The sequence below is a fragment of the Micropterus salmoides genome, unplaced genomic scaffold (assembly GCF_014851395.1).
Source record: "Micropterus salmoides isolate LMB-PRFRI ecotype aquatic unplaced genomic scaffold, ASM1485139v1 Ms_hic_scaffold_17, whole genome shotgun sequence".
In the NCBI taxonomy this organism is placed as follows: domain Eukaryota; kingdom Metazoa; phylum Chordata; class Actinopteri; order Centrarchiformes; family Centrarchidae; genus Micropterus; species Micropterus salmoides.
The window spans coordinates 27593704-27614607 of record NW_024040817.1 but is presented as its reverse complement, the minus strand read 5'-3'; the positions used below and the strand labels follow the sequence as shown (position 1 = coordinate 27614607).

Sequence of the window (20904 nt, the reverse complement as noted above, 5' to 3'; positions counted from 1 at the left end):
GAAGGAGGCTGTGCTCAGACGCTCCGGAGGCCGTCTCTACCCTGCACCGTCGGGAAGCCCTTCTCTCAGGTCTGTTACTGCTACTCCAACACAACACTCGGCAGCTCACACACTCCATCCTCAGTCCGCACGCAGTGTTGATGCAGATACTGCTCAGTCCTGCTCTGGAACCACACAACCGGCATCTCCTCGTCCCCTTTGACTCCATAACCAGAAACATCCGTTTCTTTAACACTACCACTCACTGCTTCCCCGGTGCCACCACAGCTGACATTTTAAAAAAACTCCAGGACCTGATGCCGTCGCTCCCGTCCTCCATCACAAGAGTGATAGTCCATGTCAGAACAAATGACACAGCTCTTCAGCAGTCTGAGCTGACAAAATTAGATTTTAACCGTCTTCTTAACTTTTTAAAGCAGTGTGGAAAGTCCGTTTTTATCTCTGGTCCCATTCCCACAGTTGGTCGCGGTGCTGGCCGCTTCAGTAGACTCCTTGGCCTCCACGACTGGCTCCAGTCCGCCTGCAGGGCTCATCGTGTGTGTTATGTGGATAATTTTTATATTTTCTGGCAAAGAATGTCTCTTTTTAAGACAGACGGACTTCAACCAAACAAACGGGGCTCAGAAATGTTAGCTGCGCACACATGCTACAGCATGTGGTGCGGTCCACACATGACTTACGTGAATGACTAATCATTCATGCAGCACACCTGGACACACCACTGCTCACTGAACAGAACTCTGGCTCACTGCCACAAACAACTGTCTCCACCTGCTGGCATGTAAAGCCGTCTGCTCCCAGCGCTGTTCCACAGACTTCTATTCCTGTCATCATCACGCATAGACCAGTAAACCGAAATGTGCACATCCCACACAGAAATATTAGTAATCTCTTAAGGATTAGGACAACTGCACCAACTCCAGCACCCAGAACAAACTCATTTAAAATGGCTCTCTTCAATGTGAGATCACTGTCAAGTAAGACTTTTATCTTAAATGATTTTATCTTGTCTGCAAATCTAGATTTTATGTTTTTAACTGAATCCTGGTTGCAAATGAATGACTATAGCCAGCTAGCTGAACTGTGTCCGCTTCAATATGATTGTTTTAGTCAACCGAGGGTCAGTGGTCGTGGTGGTGGGCTAGTGAGCATGTATAGGGAAAATTTAAAATGTCATCAAGTACGCTGTGATGAATTTAACTCCTTTGAAGTTCTCACTCTTAAAGTTGGAGGGCTGCAACCTGTCATATTTGTTATAATTTATCGCCCCCCAAAACCGCCCGGAGGATTTTTATCAGAACTTCCTGAATTGTTATCTACTCTGGTTTTAAATTATGACAGAATTGTTCTTTGTGGCGATTTTAATATTCATATTTGATGACCCCAACAATGTAAATGCAACTGACTTTTTAAATATGGCCACTTCTTTTAACTTCAAACAACATGTCAAAGGGCAAACACATAACCGTGGTCATACACTGGACTTGGTTTTTACCCTGGGTGTCAGCATTTCCTCTGTGGAATTAGTGGACATGACCATATCTGACCACAGATGTATTGTTTTTAGCTGCGATTCGCCTGTTACTCATGCCGCCTCACCAAGCTCCGTGTGTTCTCGCATCTTTAATGAACAAAGTGTTACAAAGTTTTGCGCATTCTTTCAGAGCCAAAGCCAACACCTGTCTAATTCCAACACCAACAATCTGGTCAATCACTTCAATCATATCTGCTTGTCGTCACTAAATATTACTGCTCCTCTAAAGGTTAGGCCTACGTCTAAAGCTAGTAAGCAACCCTGGATAAATGACAGCATTCGCAGCCTCAAAAGGGAATGCAGGAAAGCAGAGCGCAGATGGAAAAAATCCAGTCTCCAAGTCCATTACCTCAGTCTGAAGGATTTATTAATTAACTACAATAACATGGTTAAGGATGCGAGAACACATTATTTTTCTGAACTCATTACTACACATAAACACAATCCCAGGTTTCTGTTTAAGACTGTGGATCAGCTGGTAAACCCAACCCCTCCTTGTGCCTCAGCTGGAAGTAATGATGACTGTGAATTGTTTTTATCTTATTTTACCAATAAGGTGGTGTCAATCAGAGCCTCTATTACCCCCATTGCCTCTTACTCAGAGGTTCCTCACCAGCAACAAGAGAGTTTTAACCAATTTTATCCCATCGACTTGTCTGAGCTTTTAAAAACAGTATCACAAATGAGAGTGTCCTCCAGCCCACTTGATGTAATACCTACAAAATTTTTACTGAAAGTAATAGATTCTGTTGGGCCCCATTTGATCTAATTTTCAACAGCTCCCTATCTACTGGTTGTGTCCCTGATTATTTTAAAACGGCTTGCGTGAACCCACATTTAAAGAAACCTGGTTTAGATCCCTCCCTCCCACATAATTTTAGACCAATTTCAAAACTGCCTTTTATTGCAAAGAGTCTAGAAAGAATTGTGTCCAAACAGCTGCTCACTGTGCTGGAAAATAACTAAATATTTGAAAAGTTTCAGTCTGGTTTTAGGAAGTACCACAGCACTGAGACTGCCCTGCTTAAAGTCACCAATGACCTTTTAATGTCTGCTGATGAAGGCATGTGCTAAGTCCTGGTACTCCTGGACCTTAGCGCTGCTTTTGACACCATTGATCACAACATCATGTTAGACAGAATGAGGCACTGGGTGGGGATCTCTGGTACTGCCCTAGAATGGTTTTCATCCTACCTGTCAAATAGGAAGTTTTGCGTGTCTGTAAACAACTATGTCTCCTCATTCTGTCCAGTTAAATATGGTGTGCCTCAGGGGTCGGTCTTAGGACCCATTTTGTTTTCCTTGTATCTGCTTCCCCTTGGACATATTATCCATAAACATGGCATTTCTTTTCATATTTATGCTGATGACACACAAATATACTTGCCCATCAGATCCACAGACCCTGGAATGCTGAGTTCACTTAACAACTGCCTTTGTGAAGTTCAAAAATGGATGTCAAATAATTTCCTCCATCTGAACTCAGACAAAACAGAAATCCTGGTCATCGGGTCTCAGCAGATGGCAAATCAAATACTGCCATCTGCTGGTTCCCTAGTAAATCACATTAAGCCTGTGGCAAAGAACCTTGGTGTTTGGTTTGATAGTAATTTAAATTTCGAGCAGCACACCACAAAGCTTGTTCAATCATGTTTTTATCAACTTAGAAATATAGCAAAAATTCGATCTATGTTAACTTTTAAGGACACCGAGACCATTTTACACGCCTTCGTCTCATCACGCCTGGATTATTGCAACAGCCTTTTCACCTATTTAACCCAAAAATCTATTGATCGACTCCAGACTGTCCAGAACTCAGCTGCCAGGCTTTTAACCAGAACAAAGAAATATGACCACATTACTCCTGTTTTAGCTTCATTACACTGGCTCCCAGTATGTTTTAGAATTGACTTTAAAATTCTATTGATCACTTTTAAAGCTCTTCATGGCCTCTCGCCTTGTTATATTTCTGACCTTTTAGTCCCATACGCACCAGCACGTACCTTGAGATCCTCGGGCAGAGGTCTGTTCCAGAGTCTCGACTGAAAATTAAAGGGGACAGAGCGTTTGCTATCAGGGCCCCGAGGCTCTGGAACAGCCTGCCTGAGGAAATCAGGTCGGCTGAGTCAGTGAACTCTTTTAAGTCCCTTCTTAAAACATACTTTTATAGGAGAGCTTTTCCCGATCTTATTTGACTTTATTTTATCCCTTTTATTTTATTGTATTTTACTAATTTTATATTAATTTTTCATGCTCTTATCTTGTTTTTTTGTATTATTCTTTAAACTTGTTAAAGCACTTTGTAACTTGTTTTTGAAAAGTGCTCTACAAATAAGGATTATTATTATTACATCTCCGCTAAATCCATCACCACTACAACTCACTCCACTCAGACGAACTGCCTCACTGAAATAAAATCACGGATGCAAGCCAACTTTCTCAAACTCAGCTGTGACAACTCAGACTACATCACATCATTGGTCCCAAATTACTCACCAAAACACACATAATTTCTGTCTCACCATTAACAACACCACTCTGTCCTGTAGAACCTCCACTAGCTCCCTGTTCCTTCTCCTCATCCACAAAACCCTCCACAGCCAGGCCCCCTCCTACCTCACTGACCTGCTCGACCACCACACTCCCCGCCATAACCTCCGTTCGTCTGACGCCATCCTCTTGCCTCTGCCACTCAGGACCAAGCATTGGACCTGGGGTGATAGAGCCTTTCCCAAAGCTGTCCCCCCTCTCTGGAACTCTTTGACCAAACAGATCCCAAACTGTACTGATCCGTCCATGTTCAAATCACTAATTAAAACCTTTTCACAACAGCTTTTTTGTGTTGTATATCTTTTAAACCTCTAGGTCCTAAGCCCTTTTTGGACCGTTTTCTCTATTTATACATCTGGGCTTATAAACCACATGTAATGAAGATGGAACACCTTGTGTTTGGTATCCATGGATTCATAAGACACTAAGCTAACATAATCATGCATGTAATGTGCTTATAAAGGAAGTATGAGTGAAAAATACACAATAAACTAGAGAATTTCATAAACGAAAATTAGATTTTTGTGATTTGTTAATGTGTTTTATTTATCTTTTGAATCTGTGTATTTCATAGCATGTGAAATATCTTGAAAAGCACTATAAATAAAATATTATTATTATTATTATTATTATGTTCTCTTTGATTTCAGAGCCCTGGACAGATAGGCTAGATGTGTTTGGAAGTCCTAATCTAAACAAGCAGCATGTGACTTAAGTTACAGAAAGAGTGCAGCCAATTCAAAGCCATTGTTTTGTTTTTTTTTCTTGTAGAACAAAAATGAAACTGCTTGTTATCCAGGTTCTGCCGTTGCTACACCTCCGTAGCTGCAGTAAGACTCCGTTCCACTCTTCATCCTGCTGCTCTTAGCTCCTATACTTAGTCCCAGCAGACGTCTTACAGTGCTTCGGTCAGAGGAGGGAGACATGCACATCTCATTAATTATGTCTCAGTTGAAATATCAGTCCACAGCTCCCAGCCATTTGACTAAGGCAAAGGTAATGAAACCCCGTGCAATGAAGCTAAATGAGACAGCATGGGGAAGGAGGAATGGGTGGGGTTTGCCAGGTCAGGGGGGAGTTAATCTGAAGCTAAAGCCAGTTTGAGGTTAAAGTTTGGGGCTGTAGGGCCGGGTGAGTTAGGCTAGGTTTTTAAGGAAAACACCATGGCTTTAGAATCCACAATTCTATAAGAAAGTAAAGCCTAACCCCAGCTCAAGTATGGCACGGCAGTCTTGACATTTTGTACTTGAAATCAGCTGAATAGTCCGACAAAACAAACCAGATATCTACCCCCCTACTCGCAAACTGTCATATCATATCAGTACAGTGCAGTATTTACATCACCCGAGAGCAACCTTTATCAATAAATGTTTCCTAAATGTAAAGCATTGAGAAGGTCACAGTCAATTAGATGGATAAAGTAACAGCGATGACATTCACGTTGTCACAAAAGGAGAGGGTTCGACCCCCTGGGACCAAGGGACAGATAGAGCTGAGACCTACTGCCACGGCCACATCTGCAGGAAGTCAATGACTGATGCCAGCAGAGACAACAATGTTTTTGCCTTTGTGCAAATTGCAGAAACATAACCATAAATTTGCAAGCAGCCGATCAATACAGCCCAGACGTGGCCAAGTCCTGAGAAACGTATCCAAGGGAAACCATTCGATAACTCCGATCAGAGATGGACTGGTAGCCTGCTATTAATCTTCCATTACCAGCCACAGGACAATGGTCATTGTGAATGAGCTTGAGACGTTTCGTGACAGATTCAGCCATTAAAGATCGCACTGGTGTGTACACCTGGCGATTGGACATATTTCTCCTTCTATTATTGGTGCAATGATGATCATTCATCAGATGTGGTCCATTAGAGTGGTCACGTTACAAAGGGCAGCACCACAGCCTTTTCCTTTCACCAACAAGACTCTATATACTATATCACTAGCCACCGAGCCAACATATTCAGTATTTCATCTCGTATTGCTTACATGACAGATCATTGATTGCGTGAGTTGGATTTCCAGCATTCCCTCCAAAGAAAGATCGAGGGCTCTTTTTTATAGACTGCAGTTTTTGAATGTATCTGTAATAATGCAGTCATTGTAACCTAAAACAATGCTTACTTAGGAACAGAAGAAGTGTTTCTCTCTTCATTTTAATGACAAGGACAGTCAATGACTGTGACTATGCTTAATAGTAATTTTCCCATTATGCACAGCCGCATCTCTGGAGACTAACCTTAAATATGGGACTACTCAATCATGACGAGAGGAACCCATGTTGGAATGAAATGGGTCATACGATACTTTAAATAAATATGATAATGAGGCAGACACTACCGATTGCCAGGGGGGTTATTTGTGTTATGTGGAGAGAACAGTAGGTAGATTGGAACTGGATAACACTGCTACATTGGAGAGGCCAGGAGAGGGGAGAGTGGTCTACAGCAGCACATGGGGGTAAAGATGGGATGCACTTTGCTGTGGTATGTGTAATGTGTGAACGAGTTTGTGGTGTTAACAAGCAAATCCTTCAATGCGTTCTCATGATATGAGTCGTGTGAATTTGAAAATTAGAGCACTAAGAAAAAATATATAATTTTAAAGTTATGTAATTTTATCTGAAGCGGTCACAAGTATATGATGAGAATAATAAAAAAAACCAGATGTTATTCCATCCTTGTATTTCTCTTTAATCTATTCTCTTATTTTCATTTTAAATTATTTAAATATGACTTGTGATTGTATTGCTGGGGTGACATGTGTTTCTCTCATCTAACACATTTCATTGTACCGTTGACCCTGTGTTAACCTACACATGACCAATAAAACTGAACTGAACTAATAGTAAATGCTAAAACTTGGTGTAACAGTAGTTAACATTAGCTACCATAAACTACTGCTCCTACCAGAACAAGTAAGGCTAGATCAGCAAAGCCCCTATGTGTATTGAGTTGAGCAAGGGTGCAATTTATTGCTTATGAATTTTAGTTTTTATCTGTTAAAGGGAGACTGTTACATAGTGCAGTTTTAAAGAGGAAAAAATATCCATGGATAGACTTTAGGCATTCAAAATCCCATTCCACGTGCTAGATGTTGGGTGGTTAAGAATAAAAAGATTTTAGTAAATATGGACCTAAAATATTCTAAAATTCCCCAGATTCTGTCAGCAAATTTGTCTTTCAAAAAAAAAGACAACATAGGAAGTGATGCGAATTAGGAATACAATTGGACTAAAAGGAAGAATAGATTTCCAATATAACTTTTGCATTGTGTTTTTGACAAATAAAGCTAATATGCTTGATATTTTGTTAAGTCAAAAATCAAACTTTTTTATCATTTGAAACTTTAATATAAACAGAAACCTTATACAGCTCCAAAGACAGTTGAGATATAATCGAGGGTAACGTATGACATAGAAGAAGACATAATGCATTTAGATTCTTATGTGAACCCGAGACCTTAATTTCAGCAAACTGTGAACCTGTGGGAAAACGGAACTGGAAAACCCGCTGAGGGTTGTAACAACCTCCAAAAGTGAGAGGACATAAGAAAACCACCACAGGAATGAGCCCCAGACTACCACTTGAAGGAAGGAAGAGGCTTTAAACGAGCGATGATGAACAGAAGATGTCTCCTGTAAGCTGGACTCTTCCTTCTCAGCAGCGTTCACAATTATCTCTCACTGGGTGACCTGAGGAGCTCAGCGGGGGTAATGTACTTCTATGAGATCTTTGACACATAGTGCAATTTATCCTACAGCACTGTGGATTCTCCAGCCTCAAAGGCATCATGTAAGGGAGTAAACGGAGCAATAAGTCAAGCGCTTGGAGTGATGTCACTTTACACGAGGGTTAGATGCGCATATTTTTGTGCCCCGATATTTGGCTTTTGTTACACATCATATATTGATCGGTGATGTGATCCTGCTCTGAGACATGGCGGTTCCTCACTGACCAGAGGCGCAGCTGAACCGGTCTGAACCGGAAAAGTGTGCAAATTTCATTTTCTTCACATTATGTATTTTTACTAAAACCTGCTCAGTAAATTAATTATTCTCTAGCAACCTCATGTATCTTACTGTTTTGTGTCTTAATGATGATGGTCAAATTCAAAGATGAAAAACTGCACAAAAAAGATAATAATGGCAAAACATTTCAAAGGGCCACACAAACAATGCAAAATCAACGAGATCAACCTTCAACACCGTTATCGGTCATTGTTTATGAATCATTATGAGTTCTACTGTTGTCTATGAAGACATAGTTCTACTGTTACATATTTACAAAATGACTATACACTATATTATACCAAGTTATTATACGTGCTTACATCATTCTACTGTTAATATTGTGCAATTAAAAAAAGCTTAATTAAGTTCAATAATGTGAAAAGCTAATAAAATACATAATATGTATATATATTTTAAAATATATAATAAATACTCCTCCTAATACTTTGTTTCTGTCTACATTTGTCTGAGCAGATGCTCCAGTAAATAAAGCAGCACTGGATCTGTGACCAAACATAAAGCATGCAACAAGGGCCCCTGTGTTTTTCTGTTTTGTTTTGTAAATCAATGCACTTTCCCTCATTGATTTCGAATACGATGCTCCGCGTGCATACAGCTGTTTCATTTATGTTACAAGGTTACAGGCTCGCTGCTCATGCATGCCACCTGCTCTGGCACTTTCTCCATCGGCTTTGGACTTAAGTTTCAGCCTGCGTCTGCGCCCTCAGACGCGAGATTTGACGCAGGACCTGTAAGGCTCTCCAGACCCCAAAATACAGCTCTGATTCCTGGCCCTGTAATGCAATCCACTCCTCCGGGTGTCTCCCTGGATCCTGTGTTCTTATCAGCTCCTCCAGGATGAGAAGTTGTCAATACAACGACCACAAAGAAAGAAAACCATTCCTTCCCCCTACTTCTCATATCAACGCAGCCCATCTTCACACAGGACCAACCCTGGTCAGACGGCAATTCAAACCTCGACCCTCTGGTGGAAGGGTGGGCACGTGCGAACCACAGATCTATAAACTTGATTTCTATCCATTCACCTCTTGCAGCCTCCCATCGACACGCCAGCTCAGGAGGCGTTGACTGTGCGGACTGCATGCTCCCTGCAATTACAATCATCTTTGCCAGAGATGCATCACATATGACAAAGAATTGAGCGGTGATACTTGTGATCCCGTCACTAATGAATGAGCTGCCTAATAAATAGCTGCAGAAAAAAAAAGAAACATCATAACATGTTATTTTGCCTATTATTAAGTCCTCAAATCTTCCGAATAGACATGTTCCTTCATTACCATGAACACACACACTGTAGTTTATTTATACAGGTAGTTTATAAGACAATCCCAGATACATCCTACTACTGTAAATACTCACTAGTGACCAAATGTGTGTTTAACTGCAAAAAAAGTAATGCTTTTTTAAGGAAATGACTCAGCATTTTGGGGAGATAAAACTTTATATTTGTGACCTGTTTTCATAGACATATGTCTTCAGAAGGAGCCAATGACCTTGCATAATTTTCTTTGTATTGAAATGAAGTTGACAATTGATTCCCATTCATCAGTTGTAGGATTTCAGTCAAATGTGACCAAAACAACAATAATTAAGTCATTTAATAAATTAAAATGAAGCAGCTGCCTTATCCGGTTTTGTTCCCCGAAGTGGGAAAACTGGCATAATTATTTTGTGATAAGTATATTTTCTCAAGTACTGCTAATTTCCTATATTAAATGTTTTAAGCAACATACAAATAACAAGAAAGTGTAGCAATGTGCCTCTGCCCAGATAAGGAAAATCTGTCCCTTTTAAATAAAGGTTTGTATAAGTACAAATTCAATCTTTTCCCTTTGCGAGAACCACGCACTCCTCAGTATGCTGTAGGGCCTTATGGCGGATATACTACAAAAAAAAAAACAGATTCCATACAAGCTCCAAACTTTTTCTGTGGACTAATGATGGCCACAGAGAGAGAGAGGCAGAGATTTAACAAGCAAACAGACAGAGATCCACTTCCAGGTCAAAGTAACCAACCTCTTATTGGGAAAATCCTAGTTGAAACTTTAACAAGAAGTGCTGCCAAATGGCACAGCAAAGGAGCACATATGGACCATCAGTTTGAGCGTCACACAAACAGCAGCAACAGTATGGTTTTATTGCAGAGGAGAGAGTGGATAACTGCGCTTGTTATGAGGATCGTATATCCTGATTTGACCCCTGTTTATGGTTTGCCTATAAGACTTGATGAATGTTTTACAGCCAATTGCAACAGCAGTGACATGTTAACAGGCTGACAAAAAAAATATATACATGCTGCATCTGGTCGCTGCGCTGTGTTAATGGAAATGAGGTGATGAGATCATTGAGTAAGTCTGTTTAGAAACCGCCACTCTAATATAATATCATGAAAATTACAAATTTTGCTTTTCAACAATTGTGCTGGCATGTCATATGACAAGGAGAAAAAAAAGGGCACCAGAAACATAGGGAGATGCCCCCGAAAACTCGGAACACAATTAGGCTTTAATATCAGGCTCTTAAAATAGAGACGGGGGACACAGCGAAGCAAGCAGCCCAGCAGGACACAAGGAAAGGTCTCTTGGCACTGGTGGTAAATGAGCATCCATCTCTCCTCCTCCCTCAGTACATTACAAGATAACTTTTCCTGCTCCAAAAACCCAGAAAACGCACTTAACTTTCATTTACTGGTATTCCGCCGCCGTCGCTCATTAAAGATTCATGCCCACCGCCACCAAAGCCTCTGCCCCTTTTTTCAGGACATTTAATGAAAAATACCACAAAGTCCAACTAAAATTAAATTGCATGATTTTTGTCTGCTACTTTATACATATGTGTTTTTTTTTTGTGGCTCATGATAGGAACTGCTAGTTTTAGATTCATTTGATGGAATACCGTTCTGGTAACCGTCTACGTGGATGGAGACCTTTTTTCATACAATCATTTAAATCTAGCATATCGCAGATACCTCATCGTTCCATCAGACTTTGACCAGCAACTCACATTTTATTTTACTGCTCCTTATCTAGCTTAGAAACATGAAGACCTTGTCCTGCACCGTAGCTTGTTGAATGAGCCACCAATTCCTACCAACATTCACCGGGGACAAGTGCACTGCAACATCAGTTTGGAGGCTAGGTAGCTAATTAGCTGCTTTGCTGCAGCACATTAAACAGCATGTAAACTGAACTGCCACTGTCACTTCGGTCTGGTTACATGCTGGTGTGGTCCTTACTCTTCAGGACCACCGCTAACAACACACTGTCTGCCCAAGGCCTGTAAGCTACAGCGCAGGCTTGTTTACTTTGTCTCTAGTTCCCTACGGTGTGACACGGGCACTCTGGCAGCCTGCCAGCTGCTGTCCATCAAGCGTAGACACTGACACGCACTGTAGAAAATTAATGCTGCTAATGGTTACTTATGAAAGAATGATGACGTTTGGAATTGTTTTGTTTCTTCCCATTACATCAAAATGACACTTGACGTTTATTTGTGGCAATAGAAGAATGTAATCTGGTTCTGTTTTGTAAATATTTTTTTTTCTGATGAGATTTGCAATATGCATGTGCTACATGGCGTACAGGATGTGAATGTTCTATTGTCTTAGTTTCTTTGTATGCTGTGCTATAGCAAGAAGAGAGTGCAGCATAACTCCGCTTTTTAAAATTCTGAATAAAAATAAAAAATAATTAAAAGCAGACTCTCCCTGACAAAAGAACCTGTCTAAAATAATAGATTAGAGAGGCAGCGCAGATGACACTGTAGCATTCAGGACACAAAACAGAGCATAGGCTATTATTTCCTTTCTCCCGACTAGAACTCAACAGAACTTGTTGGGATATAACATCTACTGTTCAGTGCAGTTGACTCCACCGACACTTTAGGTGTTTGAGACTGGATTGGAGGCGTTTCTCGCCTATATAGAAATTCTGAGATCAGTACCTATGAATACATTTATCCTGCAAAATAATATAATACCATTTGCATCACAATTTCTACATTCACAAGGATGAAAAAGATATGAGCGGGCAATCTGTGAGCCCTTGAACTGTGCCAACTGACTAGAGAGTGGTTGAAAAAAGATTTTAGGCTTTTATTGTGAGCTTTTGATATCTAATGCCAAGGATTAGACGCACAGAAGTAATAAAGAAGACTGTATACATAGTGGGCACATTCATTCTCCCAACATCAGAGGGGGCGAGGGATGGAGAGCCTGCTAAACTGTACAACAACAACAACAAAAAAACTGAGGTTACGATCTTCAACCTTGGATATTTTTTCCATGTCACAGTAATGTTCGAGGGGAGCTCAGAATCATAATATTGTACCTAACACAGTATTTACTGAGAGTGTAGGTGACTTACACCATCTGTTTATAAAGCAACAGGCTCAGGCAGACACTGCCAGAAAAAAGGCACAAGGTCCCCGGGCTTATCTTGGTAGAGGTGTGCTGCTGCTCCTCGGCACCAGCGAGGTGGAACGATAAACATAATTAAATTGAGTTGGATTACACAAAATGGATCGGATCAGTTGGGGAGGCGGAGAAGCTAATCCAGTGCAATCCACTCTATAGAGGTGCCAACCGCACAAAACGACATAAATAAAGAAGAGGGAAAGGGAAGCGGTGGCTGTCGCAGGGAGATCAAGGCAGGGGCCCAGAATGGACCCTTTCAAGGAAAAAACAAGCTCCAAAGTCAAATATTAACTTCAACAGTGCAGTTTAGTTCAGGAAACAAAAGTGGGCTGAAAATACTTCTCATTCTCTACGGAATCTGAAACACCAATAAAGCACTTTAATCGTAAAAGGAGGTTGCTGTGCGTGTCAAAATTTAATAAACAATTAATTTCTACCACTCCTATCCCTTGGCAAAGTGGGAAATCACACGTCTTTGACAGAGATTTAGTCATGGACGAGATGCACCTCTCTCTACCTGCAAGTGCAGAATACGCTCACGGAAAATGTGCTCCAGTTATAGAACAGGAGACTGGGGGATGTGGTATGAAAGCAGGTGGTGAAGAGTAGCCTGGGAGTCTCTATATGTTCTTTTAAGACTGAACTTTTCTTAGTTATCACCAACACATCTACAGCAGAGATCCCATAACTGCCTTTTTTCTTCGATTTAAGCTCATTCCATTCCGCTCCTCCATTTTTTCAGATTACATTTTGCCTCTTGTATGGGACTTTGGTACAGTCCCCTTACAAATAACCTTTCCCTGGGGAAAGAGACTCTTAGTTTCTCTACTGCCCTGCCAACCCATTCATCCCCTCTGTTTCGTTCCTATCATCATCTGCCTCTCTCTCTCAGCTTCAGGCACACTAAACACACTGAAACAGTGTGGGGGGTTACTCTGCTTTTTAAACTAATCCAGTGTAATCCTAGTCTGTCTGTGTCCTGTCAGAACTATGCATTATCATCCAATGAAATGATTATAAATGGATCTACACGTGATGCAGGGAAGGAAAGCAGGGGCTATATTGTCGATGTGATTACATGAGTCCTCTCCCTATCCTTCCTGCAATTTAAGAGTTAAACTGCCTGGTCTTGTTAAATGGCATAGCTTTTTTTTGGTACCGTGGTAAATGTGTCAAGTACAGAAGGCCAGCACCACCAATTTCTAGTCTTGTTTGCGCAAATTTTATTTTTAATGTTCTTGAATGGCTGCTCGGGTTTAGACTCCCTGTAATATCTGAGCACTGAGGGCTGTATTGGCACCAGTATCGAAACATTTAAAACCATACCCAGCCTTAACGAAGACCTAGCAACACTCACATCTAAATGCTCTCCTTACCAGACAGTGAAATATCAGCTTTCAGCATTATCCAGCCCAAACAAGTGCAGTTTGCATTATTTAAGACGCCCTGGCTGGACACTTTAATTGAGAGCCTCCTCCTGGATAGCCATCCTAGCAGACAGCTCGAGGCAGGCCCTCAGCAACGGAGGGAAATACGCATTTCCGTGGCATTTGAAATATGAATGCAGCATTTATACCGGAGCAGCATGTTCAACATGGATTTTTGACAGTCTCAACACTAAATCAACAAGCTGAGCCCAAGGCGAGCTTTGCGCCAGGTGGAGACTGTATCCCATGCAATATGGTGATGGGATTGCATGGGCGGTGGTGGGATCGCTTTGGAGATGCAAGAAAAGACAGATGAACCAACAGCTGGTTATTAAATGCAATTAATCAATTCTGTTTTGTGGCATGACTTTTTACCAGCAGAAAGCAGGTCCAGTGAAAGTGACAGTGACATGTTGCTGAATTCTAAACAGACTCAAAATATTACAGCATAGGCCAATTTCATATGTGAATTATGCACTAATTAATTCTTTGTAACCAATACTTTTTTAGTTTGAAAAATATACGACCGTTTTTTCTACAATCTCTTCCTTTCTTGTTTGATAAAAAAACCGTGAGCTTCTCAGTGCATCAGTGTTTAATGCTGTCTTGTTGTTTGAAGTTGCAGCCATACAGCAGTACACCTAATAACACGGTATTTTCTGAATAGGTCAGGAAATATCGGATCAAAGGAGAAGTACGACAGCAGCTGAAAAAGAGAGGAATGTGGGAGCGGCGAGAGTGAAACAAATCAGCTAAGTGGCGGTGGCCATGAAACCAAAGCAATGAACTGAAAGATACTAAAGCGCTCAGTAGAGCTGAGGGGAACAGCAGAGTTGGGGGATTATTCTCTGTGGATTGTTACAACAAGTGACCCCTTTCATATTACACATAATCCATCCAGCCATTGTTGAGATATCAATATACTGATTAGTGCAGCTTTAAGGATATACACACTACATATCCAGCTTATACTTGTTTACTGTTTTTCAGACACTTTTTCTTCTTGGCTTCTCTCCAGTTGTTAGACCGGGTCAATAATGCCCATCCAGGTGAAGCTAGGTGAAGCTTCTGTTAAGCACTGTTATGAAATATCTGATAATGTCTCACTGGGAACTACTGTGTCAGTTTGCTCACATGCAGAGGAACACGGATAATTCTTGTTAATATTCCAGGTTTGACACTAACTGTATTAACACCTTCCAGGTGCTGTGTCTGAGTGAGAAAAGATCTTAATCATCGCTGCCATAAAGAGTGAGAACATGCAACCCACATTAGCAGTGAAATCAGTGCTGCCACGTGACTCGTCGCATCCGTAAACGAGGCGCTAGTTTTATAGCTGGGCTCTGCCGGTGTTAGTCCTGGCCTACATTTCGCCCCCAGATTCCAGTGGGAGCAAAGCGGAGAGACACAGCACTGCTCAGCATCAGTCCACTGCTTGTCTGAATGCAAAGCGGGTTGCTGGAGCTCCCCCCCGTCTGCCCTCTTACAGTTCACTTGCAAGTTCACAACATCTGCAGGCCAAATCACCAGTCAGCGCTCGGCCTCAGACAGGTTCAGAGCTGTGGCTGCGCCTCCACCTCACTGTGTGGCTCAGCGTGTCGGCCAGCCGCAGATCCACAGATCATTATCGCTATCAAGCACTGTTTCCCCAACAAAACGATATCTCTGCCTTTGATCCTTTGCCAGAGCTTATTTTCGTTCACTTCTGGGCGTTCTAACCCAGGAACTGCTCTCACTCGGGGCAAAACTCAAGCACGGCTAAAAATACTCCTCTGTTCTGTTGATGAGATAAAAATGTATGAATTAGCGACGGGGCATCATGTCTGAAATAAGGATACTTATTCCCACACCTGCTCAGTCTGTGCAGAAAATGTATGTTATTTGTTGTGTTGTTGTTGTTAGATGAGGCTGTTAATGTGATTCAAACATTGTGCTGGGTCTCCTGCTGTGGAATATCCAATTAAAAAGCACTAGATATGGAGCTTATGTGCAGCACAGAGGTTACTACGTCCAAACTGGGCCAGGGGTCCTGAAACATTCAGAGAGGGCTGCGTGCCGCTCTGCATGCACATACAAAACAAACAGAATACATCTGGGCCAGGGGCTGACTTCACAATTTAAACGTGGTATTGTTTATACAACCTGTCTAGGAAAATGACACAAAGGTAGTAATATTCATGTGAATTATATTTGAAAGTAAAGTCTTAACAGCTGTGATCGTCACAATAATCATAGCAGTGATAGTTATGCAAAAGTCATGTTGTGGGCCTTGTGTCTGCATGATGTGGGAGAGAAGGTGAAATATATTAAATACAAAACTGTAATATCCAACAAATCATAAGACCAATGTAATTGAATCCCTTGCTTTTTGTCATACACTTAAACATTTATTCAATTGGATAATAACATACATGTGTGTTAGTGGACATTAATAAAAATATGATCTTTAATGAGTGGAGATATTCTGGTTAAATACCTTTGCTTTATGTTGTTTACAGTCTTTGGATTTCCTATTGTTGATGCATTACTGTCTATGTACCCCCACTCTTTGGGACTGATGCATTTTTCATTGTCTACTTCTTAATTATGGTAATTGTTTTGATTTGTTTGTGTGGGCAGTGTGGAAGGTTTACCACACCTGTCATCATAGAGCCTGTTAGTCTACAGATTTACGATATACATGGGTGTGGTGACCACATGTAAACATCTGACCTGACAAAGACGCAACTAGAAATAACATGTTGTCCATTTAAACACATTTGTGGTTTGGAGTTCTTTGTTTTATAGCATTTTAAACGGAATATTTTTGCATTTTAAAGGTGTTTGTCAGACAAAACAAGCTATTTGGAGATGTCGCCCTGGGCTCTGACAGAAATTCTGACAGGCTTTTAAAAAATATATGTCACATTTTATAGAATAAACTGATTCATTGAAAAAACAGTTTGACCAAAGAAAATATTTTAACTTGGGGTAGGCTTCCAGTCCAGATAAAGCCAGTAAGTAGACGAGGGCTGTCACTTCTTCATAGCCTAATCCTAAAATACGTTGTAGAATTAGTGTCATTCAGTTCATTTGCATTGCCCCCGCTGCAGTTTACAATTTTTCCCAGACGCTTAGGTGCACGACTTGGTGAACATTAGCCTAGTTTACTGTGGGCAACAGCTAAGCTATGGGACAGATTGTATTTTCAGAATGGGAATCAGAATTATAAATGATAAAGTGACAGCCCTGAAGTTAATTGTTTTTTCTGACAAAATACATAATAGCCAAAAAAAACCCTGTCATTAGTATGCTGCTGAGGATCTTTCATTCCATGTTGTCCTGCTTGTCTCTCATTTTGGGTTAAGATATTTTTTCCCGCTCCAAGTGTTTGCTGCTGACTGTATGAGGCTTGTCATAGGGGCAGAGATATGGCCCCTTTGGGAGAAGAGCTCTGCGAATGGCCCAAACTTATCAAAGCAGCCCGCCCTGTCCCCGAGCTTCGAACACAATGCTTCCCTAATTTCTCCTGAATGGAAGTCTCTCCAGACCTGGGGTAATCTCATATTCGCCGCTTGCACACAGTAACTCTAGTTACTGTAGCTCTGTTCCTTGCTTCCCCTGCCAATTGCATAATCAAGTCCAGAACTCATCAGCAAGATGGCAGAAGAAGTGCTCTATTAAGCTGCATCGTGTTCCATCTGTTGTGTAAGAGAGAGATAACAGTATTTACAGTTTTGGAGTTGCGGCAGACTGTTTCGGCCAAAATTTTGTGCACCGCAGAGTTCTGCTTACTTCATAAAATGTCACGGATTAATTCTGCTGCTTGCGATGGTGTCCAACTGCAATCTTTGCCCTTACTAGAAATATCACAAACTAACTTTACTGGAACTGTTATACCAAGAACTTGTGCTAGGTAAAACTATTTAAATGTAAAACACAGGGGGAACATTTACTCTGAAATTGTTTACTCTTAAGTATTCCATCATTTTTATTTGATTTTGGAAAATGGCCAATATTTGCTGTTACCTTGCTAAAAAAAAAAAAGAAAAGAGAATGACAGTGCTCAGTGCTCCGCCCTTTCTGTTGGTGAAGGGTATAAGTGTTCTTAGGAGAAAAACACTAACCCAGATTTGAATAACGAAACCAGCAGATAATAAAAAGTGCTGAGTAAAACACAGCCTTATCTTCTTCGCGGACTGAAATGAATTTACCTTGCTGTACATGAATCAGCTCACTGAGACCTAAGTCTGTTCTTTCAAACGGGACTACAGCTGATGCAACTGATATTGTAGTGGCCATTACATCCGTTACTCCAACATAAAATGAATGAGCAGAAGACTGTGATTATATAAGAATAGATTTACTTTTACACAGCACCATATCAAAAGGCGATAATATAGTTTATGGTGATATAGAGTTTTAATAATATACAATGGGTCTAACATATGTCTTTCTCTCCACCACAGTGGATAATGTGCCACATTCACACACTACAACTACTTTATTAGTAGGCTATCTAAGGACATAGCAGGAGCGCCAAACTCTTTCATGTCAGAAACTCACAACAATTCCAAACAAGCAATTAATTTGACCAGAAAACCCAATGTAATATAATAAAATCTGATTATACCGGAGAGGAAGATTTCAGCTGTTTGTAGTAATATGAGAAAGTAACTTTGAGATGAAATTATTCAGTCAGTTGACAGAAAATTAATCAGCAGCAATAGTTTCATAGTCAGTTCATCTTTAAGGTATTTTTCAAGCAACAATTCAAAATATTTCCTAGTGCAAGCTTAACAACTGTGAGGATTCGCTGCTTTTTTCTTTTTTATGTAATTGTCAACTGAATATTGATCTATAGCTTTGGACTGTTGGTCGGAAACGCCAAGCTATTTGAGGACATCACATTGGGCTTTAGGAGGCTGTGAGGTACATTGTTCACTGTTTTATGAGAAAGGAATTTGCAGATTAATCAATAATGAATATAAACAATAGTTGGAGCCCTAAAGTAAGTGTGTATTCATTTTGTAAGTTCAGAGGGTGACATAGGTTCTGTTATTCTGTTTGTCACTTTGGTAAAACTCCAGCAAGTAAACAACATTCAAATTAATTCATGCTTCACTATTCTGGGGCTCCTTTGGAACCCTTTGAAGGAGCCCTTGAGGTCCCAAGTTTGGGGAGCAGCAACTAGAAGGGACATGGCTGGCTGACTAAAAACAGCTTGGTGCAGGAGCTGCATCTGGGGGTTCAATAGCATTAGTTACAGTGCATCAGGACTGTTTACAGACTAGTGCACTTTGTCTTGAACGCCTGTAACAGTCTGCTAGACTGTAGACAAAGACCATGAGTGGTACCCACTTCCCACATGAGGAGCTCCACAGGGCTGCGTCTGAAGAAGTGTTTGCAAAATTCCGACAGCTTCAAAGCGGAAGGCTGTGCAGCGGATTAATTAAAGCGTCTGCTGCTGCTCCATCCGTTCAAAATTCCATTTCGGTCACGTCCACTTCTTCAAAGGAGGAAACACATGTACATTTAAATAAGAGTGCGATTATTCCACCACTTGCACCACAGCTTACACATGTCAGCATGGGATAGAGATGATCGCAGCCTGCAAAGTGGGATGTCAAGTGGTTTTAGTGTTTCGCTGCTGCTCCCATCCATACCAAACTGTTCTGATTTTATGTAATATAATGTGCACTTTCTGTACAAATATTCACTTTGTCATCACCTACATCAACATTTTTTTCCAGCTTTGTGCCAGATCACAACCAGCAACAAAAGCCTCCTTTAGAGGTGCCAACAGTAGAGATTTCATCATTTATGGTCTTATGTGCCAATGCTCGTCCAATTCACATGAAAAGTTTGTTAACCTCTGGGCTGAGTCAAACCTGCCTGCTTACTGATTTCTACACTACAGAAGAAGGCTGGCTAACATGGCATCTTGGCTGCATAACAGGTTGGCAAAACAGCAATTATGCTAAAAGGACCTCGCTATTTTAGTGTGACCAAACAGGAAATTGTAAGCAGACCCACAAACCTCTTATTTATAACTTGAAGTAGGCGGGCTGGTGGAGTCATACAGCCTGCAGCTCAACACCGTAGCGTTAAACCTGCACAGTGTGGAATAGACTCTGTTTTCACACAGCTAAACTGTTTACTCCAGTATTTAACCACGGACATTTACCTTGATCCAGTAGCCGCAGGGAGTGCTGAAAAGACGGATCCAGCGTGTCCTTCTCTGCCATAAGCTCCGGCAAGTACTTTTCGCTCTCCATCTCGTCCTGGGCTTTGGGCTCCCTTTAAGTAAACGACTCAAATGTGATTCAAGTAAATAAAAAACAAAACTTGCTCAACGTCCAAACGGCTCCAAGTTAGCTCCAAATATTTTTGATTTTCTGTGAAGGAAAAACGCGGGGGATAATGTCATTCGCGCTCGCGCTACAAGAGCACGTCTCCGTCCTCGCGGCACACACACACTCACACACACACACACACAATAAGCGGTTAAATGTGACCAGGAGGTTTTATCCCATCGAAGTGTTGTTGAGCCAGCAGAGCCCCGCTACGCATCACAGCCGGAGTGAGGTTCCTCTCCTCTCTGGGTGGACAGGCTCTTTGAAGCGCACTCTGTTGGATCCAGTGAGGCAGCGGTAGAGCTATTGGTTGTCGCGCGCGACACGCAGCCTGTGGAAGGGGCGGGGCGACACGCCGGAGCTGTCCGCGGTGCTGAGTCCCGCTATTACCATATTATTATCATAAACTCAATGAACAGGGGCTGCAAATCAGAAACATTGAGCTAGTGCAAAGTGCCTGCATCTGATAACAGCCACCATTAAAACTAAAAAAAAAAAAAAAGTCTGTTTGCTTGCATTTAATAATACATACAATACCTCAGCAGCAGCTCATCCCACTGTAGCTCCTTATCTTTTTGAAGATGCATAGGCGGCTACAGTTAGAC

General features: G+C 41.2%; 1 protein-coding gene across 1 annotated transcript in view; it reads right to left on the bottom strand.

Moving 5' to 3' along the window:
* khdrbs3 (KH domain containing, RNA binding, signal transduction associated 3) overlaps positions 1-20566 on the bottom strand; it is a 111445-nt gene extending 90879 nt beyond the window's left edge. The window contains exon 1 of the mRNA XM_038725612.1: positions 20131-20566. Coding sequence (XP_038581540.1) covers positions 20131-20221 — 91 coding nt within the window. The 5' untranslated portion in view covers positions 20222-20566. The remainder of the gene's footprint in view (positions 1-20130) is intronic.
* Positions 20567-20904: the final 338 nt, after the last annotated feature.